The 14815-nt window shown below is 35.6% G+C and overlaps 1 protein-coding gene across 4 annotated transcripts in view; it reads right to left on the minus strand.

Annotated features, from left to right (window-relative positions):
- Positions 1-14815, minus strand: part of AGPAT4 (1-acylglycerol-3-phosphate O-acyltransferase 4) — a 181669-nt gene that overhangs the window by 53049 nt on the left and 113805 nt on the right. For all 4 annotated transcript variants that reach the window (XM_007484865.3, XM_001371495.4, XM_056814366.1 and 1 more), the window contains exon 3: positions 5150-5319. In XM_007484865.3, coding sequence (XP_007484927.1) covers positions 5150-5319 — 170 coding nt within the window. The remainder of the gene's footprint in view (positions 1-5149; positions 5320-14815) is intronic.

A 14815-nucleotide genomic window follows, 5' to 3' on the forward strand; every position in this document is an offset into this window, starting at 1 on the left:
TTAAAGTGAAGAAATGGCCTGGGGAAATGAGCAAAAACCAAACAAACAAAAATAATAACTTGACCATAAAAATCTACTATAGTGGTACAGGAAACCAAGACATAAATTTAGAAGACTACAATGTGAAAACAGTGACAAAAATAGCCTCAAAGAAAAATACTCATTGGACCCTAGAACATGAATTCCTAGAAGGGTCAAAGAAAGAAAGAATAGTAGAAGAAAAATTGTGGAAAGAAATGAGAGTGATACAAGAAAGTTATGAAAAAGGAATTAATAGCTTGGTAAAAGAGGCACAAAATATTCTGAAGAAAATAATATCTTAAAAAATAGAGCTAAAAGTAAAGAAAGCACAGAAATTCACTAAATTCATTCAGAAAATAATTCCTATAAAATTAGAATTGGGCAAGTAGAAGCTAATGATTCCTTGAGACATCAAGAAAATAAAAGTTAAAATAATGAAAAACTAGAAGAAAATGTAAAATATATTATTTCTAAAAAAAAACAAAACACCCTGACCTCAAAAAATAGATCAAGGAATAATAATTATCTAAAATTTGTGATTAAAAAAATAACTTGCACATCATATTTAAAGAAATTATTAAGGAAAACTACCTCAATAACTTAAGATCCAGAGAACAAAACTGAAATTGAAATAATCCATAGATCACCTCCTAAAAGATATCCTAAAATGAAAACTCACAGGAATATTGTATCTAAATTCCAGAGCTTCTAGGTCAAAGAGATAATATTGTAAGCAGACAGAAAGAAATAATTCAAATATTGTGAAGCCAAAGCAAGGATCACACAAGATTTAGCAGCTTCCAAGTTCAAGGATAGGGCAGATGAAAGGAGGAATGTTTAGAAGCAAAATGGACTTTTGGGGAGAGACAGGCTAAAAAGAAAGAGAAGAAGAAACAAAATATATTGAGATGTAGCAAAACTTACATTTAGTCATCAAACTGTGAATTTATCCATAAAACAGAAGCAGGTAACAGACTGTCTTAGAAACTAGGCTCTAACAATATTTTGTTTACAACAGACACAATTGAAACAAAGACACACAGAACTTTAGTTTAGTAAAGGCTTGGAACAGAATGTGTTTCAGCTGATGTTAAAAAATAAAACGGGTATAGTAATCATGATCTCAGTAAAAGCAAAAGGGAAAAAAAGACCTAATTAAAAGTGATAACCTAGGAAATTACATTTTGCTCAAAAGGTATTGTAGATAATAAAGTAATATCAAAACATTTCACAGTAAATTTCTCTGATAGAGACCTAATATCTCAAACATATACTAATTATAGAACTGAGTCAATTTTTTTCCAAATGAGAGAGATTCCCTAATCAATAAATGATCAAAGGATATGAACAAGTAGTTTTAAGAAGAAGAAATCAAAGCCAGCTATTGTCATATGGAAAAATGCTCTAAATCACTATGGATTAGAAAAAAAAACCCAACAAATTAAAACAACTCTGAAGTACCATTTCACATCTATCAGAAATGACAAATGATGAAGTGGATAAGGAAAAAATTGATACACTAATGCAGTTGGTAGAATTACGAACTGGTCCAACCATTCTGGAAAACAATCTGGAACTATGTCCAAAGGGATATAAAACCGCATATGCTCTGACCCAACAATATTACTACTAGATCTCTATCCCAAAGAGATCAAAGAAAAAGGAAAAGGACCTGTATGTAAAAAAATATTTATAATGGCTATTTCTGCAGTGAAAAAAAGAGGATTCTCATCAATTGGGGACAGCTGAACAAAGAATTGCATATGATAGTATTTAAATACTACTGTACTATGAGAAATGACAAATGTGTGGCTTCAGAAAAACATGAAAAGAACTGTATGAACTGATATAACATGAAGTGGTTAGACTTGGGAGATCATAGTGGACAATAATAGCAATGTTGTAATGATGAACATCTGTGAAAAACTTAGCTACTCTTTTCAATGCAATGATCTAAGACAATTCCAGGGGCCTAATGATGAAAAAATGTTATCCGCCTCCAGAGAAAGAAATGAACTTCCAAGTACAGTTTTCTCATTTTCCTTATTTTTCTTGGGAAATATGGCTTATGCAGAGATGTGTTTTGTATGATTTTATATGTTTAGTTAATGTCATATTGCTTGCCTTCTTGGTGGGTCAGGCAGAGTATGAGAAGGAGAGAATGTGTAACTCAAAGTTTAAAAAGAAAAGAATGTAAAAATAAATAAGTTTTTTTAAAGAAAAAAGACTGTTGGTAACTGTATGTACATATAATTGCTTTCCTTTGTAATCCTGTGTATTTTATTTAATGTACTTAAAACTATCATTCTGAGAAGGGGCCCATGCAGAGGCTTTGACAGGGATCCATTTCACAAAGAATGTAAAGATGTTCTCCAGTTTTCTCAGTATACTTTGTGAAATATAAAAACAATCAAAAAACCACATAAGGGGCCTGATGAACCAGTGGGACTGTCACAAATCATGTTCTTATTATTAAAATATTATGGAGACTATCTTAATTTATAATTATTTATTAAATAATAAAAAGTGGGCCAGAAAAAAAGAGAAGGCACCAAGTCAACCTCCTTGCCTTCTCTGCCAAGAGCCAAGAGCTAAGAATCAGGCCTCTGCATACCTTCTTGCTCTGGATTCCCAGAAAAAAAAAAAGTTCCCACTTCCTCCTGGTACTCCCAATTTATGATCTTAGTGATGCATCTTTCTAAAACGCCTCCTATTGGAGTACTCTGACCTTCACTCTGAGCAAGAGACAAGGGTTTTTCAGATGCCAGGAGACCTGAGACCTTTAGAATAGCTGTAAAATGTGCCTGTCTGCTTTGCTTTGCCCCACTATCTTAAGCTCCTTTACAGATAAACAAAAGGCTTTGTCTCCATTCTTATTTAAACAAAGGGCAGGGAAAGAAGAAAATTTGTAACTTCAATTCTTTTTTAACCCTTACCTTTTTAGAATCAATACTGTGTATTGGTTCCAAGGCAGAATAGCCATAAGGGTTAGGCAATGGAGGTTAAGTGACTTGCCCAGGGCCACACAGCTAGGAAGTGTCCCAGGAAATTGAAATTGAAAACCAGGACCTCCCATCTCTGGACCTGGCTCTCAATTCACTAAGCCATACAGCTGCTTAATTCTTTCTCTCCTTAAAATCTAAAGGTTGTCTTGGAGTACCAAAGAAAAGAGTATACACTAGTGTTAAATTTCCACATTCTGGATGCCATGCCTCTATTTATGTGGCCACAGATTACATTAGCTTTCCTGGCTGCCATTCACCTTGTTGACTCATTTTAATACTTTGTAGCCCACCAAAACCCCAAATCTTTTTCACAGAAATTACTTTCTTGCCAAACCTATATTCCTCTTGCTCTAGTATTTTACCATGCAAAACATCAGTGAGGAATTGGTATAGGATTTAATTTATGAAATGTCCCTAGTTATTTAAGTAAGACACTAAACCACCCAAGGGAAGCCCATTTACCACAAGTCATTTTTGGCTATCGGCATCATTTCATCAGGCTAATGGCAATTACCAAGAAATAATGTTCCCTTATACATCCATAGTTGAAAGAAAGGCAAAATAGCTCTGAAAGCCATTAGCCACAATATTTTAAGTTACAAAATGGAGTTGTTATTCCTTATCATTTTTTGTGTTGGTCTCTTTGCCTGTGTGTGTGTGTGTGTGTGTGTGTGTACACATTTGGGTCTCTTTATGTCTGCATTTAACTCTATTTTAATATCAATATGTATCTCTGTCTCTCTTTAGACTGTCTCTATTACCTTCTTTATGTCTACCTTTCCCCTCAACTCGATTCCTTTGCATCTCTCTTTAAGAGGGAGGCTAAGACATAGAATTGGAAAGAATATATTTGTCACACTAAAAAGACAAAGCAAAAAAATATATACTATGTAGTCAATGACCCATGATTGTCCTGGAAGAAACATTTCCTCGATTAATATTGATCACAACTAATCTATAACTTGTGAATCTAGCAACTTGCCTGAGACTTCAAGGGGGGAAGCAACTTGCCAGTAAGCGGTCAGTGAGGTGATTAAAGGTTTGAACCTAAAACTAGCAAGGCTTGACTTCTGTCCTCAGAGGAGAGACTCAATATTTTTATAGATTTGGTCACCAATAATTTTTTTTCCTTATGACTCACTGATAAGAAAAACATAATTCTTTAAGTAAAGTACAGACTCTATCATATTATAAACAATATAAAGTCCTTGGGAGTAGGGATTATCTTACTTTTCTATTTATATCTATCAACACTTAAAATAGTGATTCGCACATAGTAAGTACATAATAAATACTTTTTCTCTTCATTCATTCACTCACCCAAGAGTAAGGAACAGAACCACCTAAAAGGAACAGTGCTCAACCAAGCCCAAGTTACACCTATGTAGGCTGAATGTTTCAATTGGTCCAACTGGTTCAATTGGTACATGAGGTCATTTCAACGTGAAGGGAAACCCTCAGGATATGAAAATAATTTTACATCTGTCTCAAGGCAGAAATCAACTCAGGGCTGGGCTCATGCCTATCTTTTATTGCTGGAAGTTTTGATTTACATTGGATTGAATGAGAGGGGTAGGAAGGAATCTGACTTCTCAGGTTCATTTTCAGTCAATTATCTTGTGGAGACATGACTTGGCAAAATGATTAACCATCCAAATAAAAAAGGGAACAAATGAGGAAGAAACATCATTTCCCAGTGAATCAATTTGACAAAATAATTAAAACTTTTTTTTCCCCAAGACAAAGTTGGGATTTTGCATTTTCTTGGCCACAGAAGGTTTCCTTCCTTCTCTCATTTAGGACCTCATTTTAAGTATTTTTCATAAGAATTTAAAGAGAATGTTACCATGTCCATATTGACAAATTAAATCTGCCCATTTGGTATGACCCAGTACAAGTGACCAAACCTTCCTCCTACTTCTTTTCTTCTCTTCTATAAAAATGTATTTCTCCAAGAGCCCAAGTTCCAGCTGGGTTCATATATAAGCTTCTTAAGAATATTTCATCAAGTAGAACCATTATAATCACTTTCAGGAATTCTCACAAATTGCTAAGAAAAATCAAGTTATATTAATAAACTAGAGCAAATTATCCCATTTGCCCTAAGGTAAAATGTGACTCACCCCTAAGACCCCAAATCGTTCACAAAAGTTCCAACCACAGAGAAAGTCGATTTCAAAGTTGTGGTTAAGGATTACGATGGCATTTTCCTTCCCGTACTTGCCATAATCCTTGGGTTCGGTGTAGAGCGTGCACTGAGTACCTGACCACCATTCCAGCAGCATCACCAACTCTGGAATAAACCACAACAAATAAAGACATTTAGTGAATCTCTGATGACTAAAAGTCATTTGCACTACTGGGTAGAACTGGCATCTTACTTTGTCATTCCACTTCAAGGGAAAGTCATCTACTTTAGCAAAAGTAGGTCAAGCTTGTCTTTTGAAACATCAAGTCCAAGCATCAGAAGTAAAATGGTTTCATAGCAGAGGAAACAGAAGAAAGAACTTGTACATCACCTCCAGGGAGGGTAGGTGGGGAGCCTTTGAGAAGATAAGCTTTTATTCTCGGCCTAGATCTCTGAAGGAAGGCAATAAATCAGAAATCCTTAATCCATCAAGAGTATGTGCCTTCTTGTTTATTGTGCTCTAAAAAAACAAGGTGAGATGATGCAGGGCACTTTTTATTTCCTGGGAAATCACTAATTGGGATGCTTACAAACTCCACCAAAGTCTATTAAATACTCTATTTTTCTTTGCCACTTAGAACACTTGAGAGTGCTAGGAATAACAAAAGGGAAGCAGACTGAGGAGGCAGAAATTTTTTATGAGACTTAAAAGAGAGGCATAATAGTAAATTTAGTTAGTTAATAGTGATAGTAAAAGTGTAGTTAAATTACTTAGAAATTTCTCTAAAGTATTACTCTTTATGAAATGATGCAAATATTCTGGAGGGCAATTTGGAACTATGTTCGAAGGGCTATAAAACTGTGCATACCCTTTGATCTGGTAATGCTAGTGTTGGGTTTGTGTACCAAAGAGATCTTTATTAAGGAGAAAGGACCTCCTTGTACAAAAAACATTTATAGCAATTCTTTTTGTGGTGGCAAAGAATTAGAAATTGAAGGGATGTCCATCAATTGGGGAATAGCAGAACAAATTGTGGTACATGTTGGTGATGGAATGCTACTATGCTATGAGAAATGATAAGCAAGATGATTTCCAAAAAGAGGTGGAAAAAATCTACATGAATTGAAGTTGATCAAAATAAGCAGAACTGCAAGAACATTGTACATAATACCAATGATCAGCTGTGAAAGACTTAGCTACTCTCAGCAATATAATGATCTGGGATAATTCTGGAGGACTTATGACAAAGAAAGCTATCCACCTCCAAAGAAATATTGGAGTCAGAATGCAGATCAAAGCATATGATTTTTCACATTAGTTTACATATGGTTTTATTTGGGGGGTTGGGTTTTACATGAGTGTTTTCTTGTAACAATGACCCATATGGAATTATATTTTGCATGATAATACATATATAACCCAGATCTAATTGCTTGCCATCTCCAAGAGTGGGGAGGGAAGGGAGAGAGGGAGACAATTTGGATTTTATAACTTCAGAAAATGTATGTGGAAAGTTGTTATTACATTTAATTGGGAAAATAAAGTATCTTTAAATTAAAAAAATTAATAAAATATTATTCTTCATGTCAGGGAAAAAACACTAGGTTCTCAAAGACTATGACAGGAGAATGCTAGCCTAGAAGGACTAGACAAGGACCACTCTATATCTGGAGAAGATCCTTAGTCCAGCCCTGGCCATCAAGTCTTAATGGTTTGGGATCACTAAAAACTCATAAAGACTTTTTATTAAGACCTATAATGTATATATTAGTATAAAGGCAATCCATGTTAATGGAATCACCAAATTTCTCAGGAAGCACTAGGATCATAGGAAGTGATATATTTATCACAATGTGCTTGTCTAAGCGAATAGTAATTGGTTAGAAACTTATTATAACTATAATCTAGAAGCCCCTACAAAAAATAGACAGGGAACTAATAGCAACATCTTAAATGAGAAAAAGAAAAGCTCAAGTCAATTGCTACCTTCTACATTCAACCTTTCCTGAACAACCTCACCTACAACAACCTGCAGGATTATACATTTCAAGATGGAAGGACAATAGAGACCAATAATCCAATACCTTCATTTGCATAGGAGGAAACTAAAGGCCAAAAGCATAATGACTTAGTAAGTGCATACAGATAATAAATGACATAAGCAAGACTCAAGACTACCATGTCCCCCAATAGAATGTAAGCTCCTTGAGGGTAAGAAGCTTGTCTCTATATGCTCTGTGTCCAGCTAAAATAATGCCTAACACATAGGGTTTTAATTGGGAATAAGTTATCAATCCACTACCATGTTTTGGTCATCTGCTGAATACTTGTTGACTGGAATCTACTTTCAAAAACCTATATAGTGGTCTTCCTTATAAGTGACTAATTCAAAAACTATGACTTTAAAATTTCTATACCACCTGTGAAATGGGCTATTTCACTAACAAAAGGCAAAAAGGCTATAGAATCTATATCTCCATCACTTTAAAAGAGAAGCTTTTATTATTGATAGTTTATGAAGCACACACTTGTAGGGAAACAGTCAAGAAATTTGTAGAAGGTGTTCTTGTGGCTGTTGACTGCTCCTCATGTTTCAGTGCCTGAAAAAGCTGTTTCTTAAGGTGTTTGGTCTTTTTCTTCAGAACTATATGTTAAATATACAGACAGAAAGATAGATAGACAGAGATAATCAAGTAGAAAGGTACCAGATGACAACTGACAGATGTCCAATGATAGATGGTTAGAAATAAATACTTGATAGATGTTAAATGATGGGTAGATATAATTGATAGATATCAGCTGATAGATATAGATCAGTAGATAGACAAATGCCTGAGGACAAATGGATACATGATAGATGACAGATGATAAACAGATAAAATAGATAATTGATAGATGTCAGATAATATAGATCAGCAAATAAATATCAGATGATAGATCAATAGACAGACAAATAGATAGATACTACTAAACCTGAAGGATATACTATTGACACTTATTGAAAAGATCCCACCATAAACAGTCAGAAATGAGTTTGATTAAGAGTTTACTACAGACATCAAACTCCTATCCAAAAGTCCTAAATTTAATATGTGACTACTGTTACTTTCTCCAAAGGAACTACACATTCTAAAGTATTAAGCATTAGTCAATTATGTGTATTTGGCATGAAACAGGAATGAGGGTATCACAGGTGAAGATGGTATTTACTTGCAATCATCAATTCCCATTATTCCCACAACCCAAAGAAAAGAGGTACAATATGCTTCCCATTAGCAAGCAATTTTTTCACAATTTTTTTTAAGAATATTTTTCCATGGTTCCATGATTCATGTTCTTTCCCTTCTCTCTTCATTCCCTCCTCCCAAAGCCTGCAAGGAATTCCATTGATTTATACATGTCTTATTATTCAAAACCTATTTCCATATTATTCATATCTGTAACAGAGTAATCTGTTACAACCACAACCCCAAATCCTATACCCATATAACAAAGTGATCAGTCATATGTTTAATTCTGCATTTCTGCTCCCACAGTTCTTTCTCTGGATGTGGAGAGCATTCTTCTCATAAGTTCCACAGAATTGTTCTTGATCATTGCATAACAAGCAATTAATAAACACTTACTTTGTGTCAGGCAATGAGGGCTGATACAAAGTAAGGCACAAAATAAAGAGATAGAAAGTAAAAAACTTATTCTCTGTCTTCAAGGAGGATAAACTAAATATAAAAATATGCATAAAATGGATACAATATACCCTTGGGGGAAAGACACTAGCAGTGGGGGTGCATTAGGAAAGGCCTTGTACAGATGATGGTAGCATTTGAGATGAGCCTTGAAGGAAAACAGAGACCGCCAGAGGTGAAGAAATAGAAAAAAGGGCTTTTCCATAAGTTTTTTTGGTCTCATGAATGGAAGAGAGAATGGATCTGGGCTGTGGCTGTTTCCTGTCCAAGTATCCCAGATGAGAGCTAAAACATGGGGCTGTCTTTAATAATCAGCTGCCAGAATGATACAGGGGCTGCAATTTGGTATCTAATTAAAGTTTTCTTTATTGTTATTGCTGGAAGGAAGAATAGCTGTTTGAGGTGAATAGAGTATCTGAAAACTATACTTATACATATGCAGCACAATTCTAAAGAACATCCAATTGCTCTATAGACAGAAAAGGATCTTTAGTTTGGAATCCATTAGCAAATTACAGAAACAGGGATTTCTTGCCCATTCTAACTATTCTCACTCCTAATCTCTGATAGTGGAGGTAAATTCTTGAGTTTATAAGAATATTAGCTCAATAAATTAATTAAATTTCAATGCTTTTTCAACAAATTCCATGGAAAATTTCCATATAAATAAAAAAATCCCAACGGATGGCCCTTTTACTGAGAGCAGTGCCTAGGACAGCAAAGTTCTAGGGAGTCTAAAGAATATGGATGATAATTTAGTCTTTATTGTAATTTATTAATAACATCATGATTTGTAAATAGTCCTCCAGTACACAGCATGGCATGGAATCCCCACGGGCTCAACTAGCAGAATATATCATTAACACAATCACACAATAGTTTTCCTACATGCTTCTTTCCAAAAGACTCCTAGCTTTACTGGATGGTTGTAAAATCCCAAATTGTAGAGTTATTCTTCTAATGATACTTAAGAGGGTCATGTGAAAAATAATTTTGAAACTAGAAAATTATTACTAAACTAAATGGGACAAATTAAGAAGCGCTGATATTGACTTGAATGGTGGCAAAAAGTTAGTCTTGCTTTTCTTGCTTTTTATTACTTTCAAATACTGGGAAAAATATGAATGAATTCACTCCATGGGTACAATCTTGCTGGGTCTTCGTTTCTACTATAAATCAATGGATAAGTTAACTAGCCAATCTCTAAGTCACCTCCTGGCTCTGAATTATTATGCTACAATTCTATTAACATGCACATTTGTATACATCTATCCCCACCCATAGCTTTAGATATATGCACATGAATGTGTTCAGTAAGAGGGCAAGGTTTCCAAGTAAGTAACGGTTTCATCTATCTGAAATCAAATAAATGGCAAGTGTTCAGTCATAGAGACCAAAAAAAAAAAATGACTGAATGAACTCTTGACTTTGCCTATATACACTGAGACACTAACAGAGTATAGACTCTTGGCTGCCAATACAAACCTTCATTCTCTTTCCCCTTAGGGAGTATTGTCATGGCTTCTTATGGGTTGTATTCCACTCTCACTTTCTGTAAGCTTAAGTGCTTCTTTTCCCAAGTGGGTTCTTAGTTACCATAAGCAAATTTAAGATACATAAATGAAAGACTATTCTGAGAGTAATGTCTGCAGGAAGAACTCAACTGTTCTATGTGATAAAAACATTCAAGAATGTGTCTTCATTTTTTTCCTAGCTTCTTAAAGCTACTTGGGGTGGTGGCAGGGGAAATGAATTTATTTTTAATTTTTCTAGATTACATATCAACCTAATTTTAATAATCATTTTTTGACATTCTTGTAATCCATGTTCTCTCTCTCCCTTCCCAAGATGGAAGATACACATGTTATCATATAATACATATTTCCACGTTCATCATGTTGTGAAACAAGATACATATCACTTGGGGTGGGGAGAATGATGGTAATCATTCCAAATTAAACTGAAAATATTTCACCATCATAATGTAAACTCAGCTCTGATGTAAGGAAATCTTCAAGAGGTTAGACATAATGAATGCAATAATAAATCATCATTCTCTTGGACTTCTATTTCTTCTGAAGATAAGAATTGCTAACCTGGAGTCCAAGGATCAGAAAGTTTATTAGTATGGACAGAAAAAATATTCATCTTTATTTTTACTAGCTTTTAACTGAAACTGAACATTTTCTCCAATTACTAGAAACACAACTCTGAGAAGGGGTCCCTAGGTTCCTCCATACTACCAAAAAGGTCCATGAACCATAAAAATGTTAAGAACTCCAGTTTCAAGAAGACAAGGAGAGGGGTAGACCATCCTACATGAAATTGCCCAGTATCAAAAAAAAATCTGGTGAGCAACAGAGCAAGGTATATTGAGTTATGGTTATTATTTTGAGCCCTTGCTTATGCAGGCTATGTATGTAGCCTGGCTAAGTTAAAGGAGGTATATTGCCACCAAGGGAAGCTTCTTTGTGAGTAGGGATCTTTCATTCTTTGCATTTGCACTCCTAACCCTTAGCACATGAAACAGGTGCTTGATAAATAATTGTTTGTTTTAAATTCTTACCTTCCATCTTGTGTATTCATTCTAAGAGAGAAGAGTGGTAAGGGCTAGGCAATGGGGACTAAGTCATTTGCCCAGGGTCACACAGATAAGGATTGATAAATAATTGCTGAGTATTTGATAATATTTTTGACTTCATAAACTTATGTGGTCCTTATGAAGTCCAAGAAAATAAATGAAAGCAATAGTTCTCAAACTATTTGGCATCATGACCCCTTTATATCCTCAAAAAGTATTGGAAGTCTCCAAAGGGCTTTGGTTTTTTTTCAATTATAGCTATTGACATTTCCTGTTTCAGAATTTAAACCTCTTAGTATTATGAAAATAGTTTTGACCTCAAAGATATACTTGAAAAAACTCAAGGACCCTACAAGGGTCACTCCCCAGACTCCATTTTAAAAATTGATGTTCTAGATGTGTGACCATGCTCAAGTCACTTAACCCAATTTGCTTTGCCTTACACCACTCTTCTGCATTGGAACTGATACTCAGCATCAATTCTAAGACAGAAGGTAAGGATTTTTAAAAAAATAATAGCAAAAAATAAGGAATCAGCCTAAAATTTAAAAGTCAAGTAATTATTTACCACAAAGTCACAAACTAAAAACAGCACATACATTTGCTTTATTGCTCCTATCATTTATCTTGGTGAATCACTGCACACAGATCCCTATTTCTATATCTCTACATCCATGCCCTTTAAGTCCATGTGCTTATGTTCTTACTGACAGCATCCATCCAGGACATCCTTGAGGAAAATAAAACCCTAAATAAATATAGGTGAAGGTAAGAGATCCACAGAAGTGGTAGCAGGTGGCAGAGTGGAATAAAATGCTTTCATTTCTAACACATTCTTGATATTTCAATAACTGATGGCATCCTATTCAAGAGTTTTCTGAAACACTCAACCTGGCATTAATTCATCCTCCCACAAGCCCCCTTTATCTCTCTGCCATGCCCAACTTTCTTCTCTCTCCAAACTACCTTAGACCCTTTTTCTGACCTCTCTTTTTTATTTTTAAGCCCAATGTGTACTACTACCCAACCTTGAGTGCAATCTCAATTGATTACAGCTCTGAGGTTTCCTAAAAGCCAATGCTATGTCTACACATGTCCCAAGGTACCTTGTAGAATGCCACATATGCCCCACAAACATTTAATAATCTTGTTGACTTATTGGCTGACTCTAATGATGGACACTCCAATATATTATGTGTGATCTTATCCATGAAGCATCTTTATCGGAGTAGTCCCTTGTGGAGAGATACTGATGTAACATTTTGTAAATAATTATATAGAGTTGCTCACTAACAATAACAGAAAGTCACTCCTCAGTAACATTGCCTTTTTGTGCTATCTCTCTATAATGCTATAATGAGGAGCCGGGCCTCTGCTTGAGCTTTCTTACATCAGAGGATTTCACAAAGAAATTCTGGCAAAAGGCCCCATGTTTTGTGGTTGGAGCATCTGGCTATTATCAGGGCTCTTTGGAGAGGGGGAACCTGTAGTTGAGATTAGCGACCATTACATACTATCCTGCACAGACACTGTGTATTTAATTACGTGGTTCAAAAATGCTCTCAGTGCAGACTGTCCCTTTTCTCAGGCAAAGAGCTGGAAAGGCTGGCACTTGGTGTGTACCCAGGACACCTGGAAGTTAACTGAGACGCAGAAATGTTTCCACCAAAATTAATACAGATTTCCACACCTCCTCCACCCACTCACACAATTGGCAGAAAGTGTGACCAGCAACCAGCAGAGCTGCTTGCTGAATTCTGAGCAGCAAGGCAGTTTCCCTGGCCCTGACTTGCCTGAGAGCCTCTGTCCCCTACCTTTTGGCCCCCCTGAAACATTCATTCCAGGAAGGGGGTCTGGGGCAAGGGAGACAAGTGCAAGAAACCTGGTTTTTACAAACCCCATTTCACCTTGGTCTAAAGAGCATTTTTTCAGTTGAACTAGTGTAACTGGTTCCCTGAGGAGGGATATTGGAAGCTACAGGCAGTTGCCAGGGGCAACAGGAGACTTCAGAGAAGCTGGGGACTCTCCTATGGCTCAAAACAACCACCATGTTTCAGCAGCTTCTGATTACAAATCAATCAAGTGACACATTTATTGAGCACCTACTCACCTTCACAAGGCAATAATGTTACACTTCTTACACGAGGAAAAGGGAAAAGGAGAGGCAAAAAGAGAAGAATAGGATTTGGGGTCTCTTCTCTCTATTCTAGTTGGGGTAGGCAGTGGATTTGAAATGAAAAATACAGGGGAAGAGATTACAAAAAAGACAACACACATACAAGAAAGCTGCCCTCAGAATTTTCACATTTAAAAACATGCAAAATCAAACTTCTGAATTCCAAACCATCCAAAACCAAATAATACACTCAAAACAAATAATAACAGCCACATTCAAAACACATAGCTAACATTTTTAAAGAACTTTAAGTACAAAGTATTTTAAATATATTATTTATTTAACCTTAACCACGACCCTGCAAATTATACACAATCCTATTACAATATATAGCATAAGTAGTATATATAATTAAATATTATAGATAATATACATATACTGTTTTATAATCCTATAATTATACCCATTTTTTAGATGAGGAAATTGTCTTAAAAGTTCAATTCTGAGCTAAAATTCCATTTTTTAAGAAGGCTTTCCTAATGTCCCTTGATACTAGGGTTTTTGTTCTATTGATTACCCTCAATTTATCCTGTATATGGTTTGTTTTTATATAATTGCTTTTGTTTGTCTCCCCCAATAAACTATCAGCTCCTTGAGAAAAAAAAGGATCGTCTTTTTTTAAAATTTAAATAAACCCTTAACTTCCATCTTAGAATCACAACTGTGTATTGGTTCTAAGGCAGAAGGGCAGTAAGAACTAGGTAATGGAGATTAAGTGACTTGCCCAGGGTCATACAACTACAAAATGTCTGAGGTCACATTTGAACCTAGGACCTCCTATCTCTAGGTCTGGGTCTTAATCCACTGAGCTGCCCAGCCACCCCCAAGGATTGTCTTTTGCCTTTCATTTTCCCTCAGCACAGTGCCTGGTGCATTGTTGTTGTTACATCTAACTCTTCATGACCCCTTTTGGAGTTTTCTTGACAAAAGATACTGGAGGGGTTTGCCATTTTCTTCTCCAATTCATTTTGCACACAAGGAAACTGAGGCAAACAAGATTAAGTGGTTTGCCCAACATCACATAGGTAGTGTCTAAAGTCTTCCTGACTCTAGGCCTGGCACTCTTATTCTCTGTGCCACTTGGGTGTCCATCTGGCATGTAGTAGGCATGTAATGTTGGCTGACTTGACTGTCTTTGAGACTTTCCTAGGATAGAGTAGCTAGCAAATTGTCTGAGTCAGGATTTGATCTCTGGTCTTCCTGACTTCCAAGTCCCA

Source organism: Monodelphis domestica, chromosome 2 (genome assembly GCF_027887165.1).
Source record: "Monodelphis domestica isolate mMonDom1 chromosome 2, mMonDom1.pri, whole genome shotgun sequence".
Lineage (NCBI taxonomy): Eukaryota > Metazoa > Chordata > Mammalia > Didelphimorphia > Didelphidae > Monodelphis > Monodelphis domestica.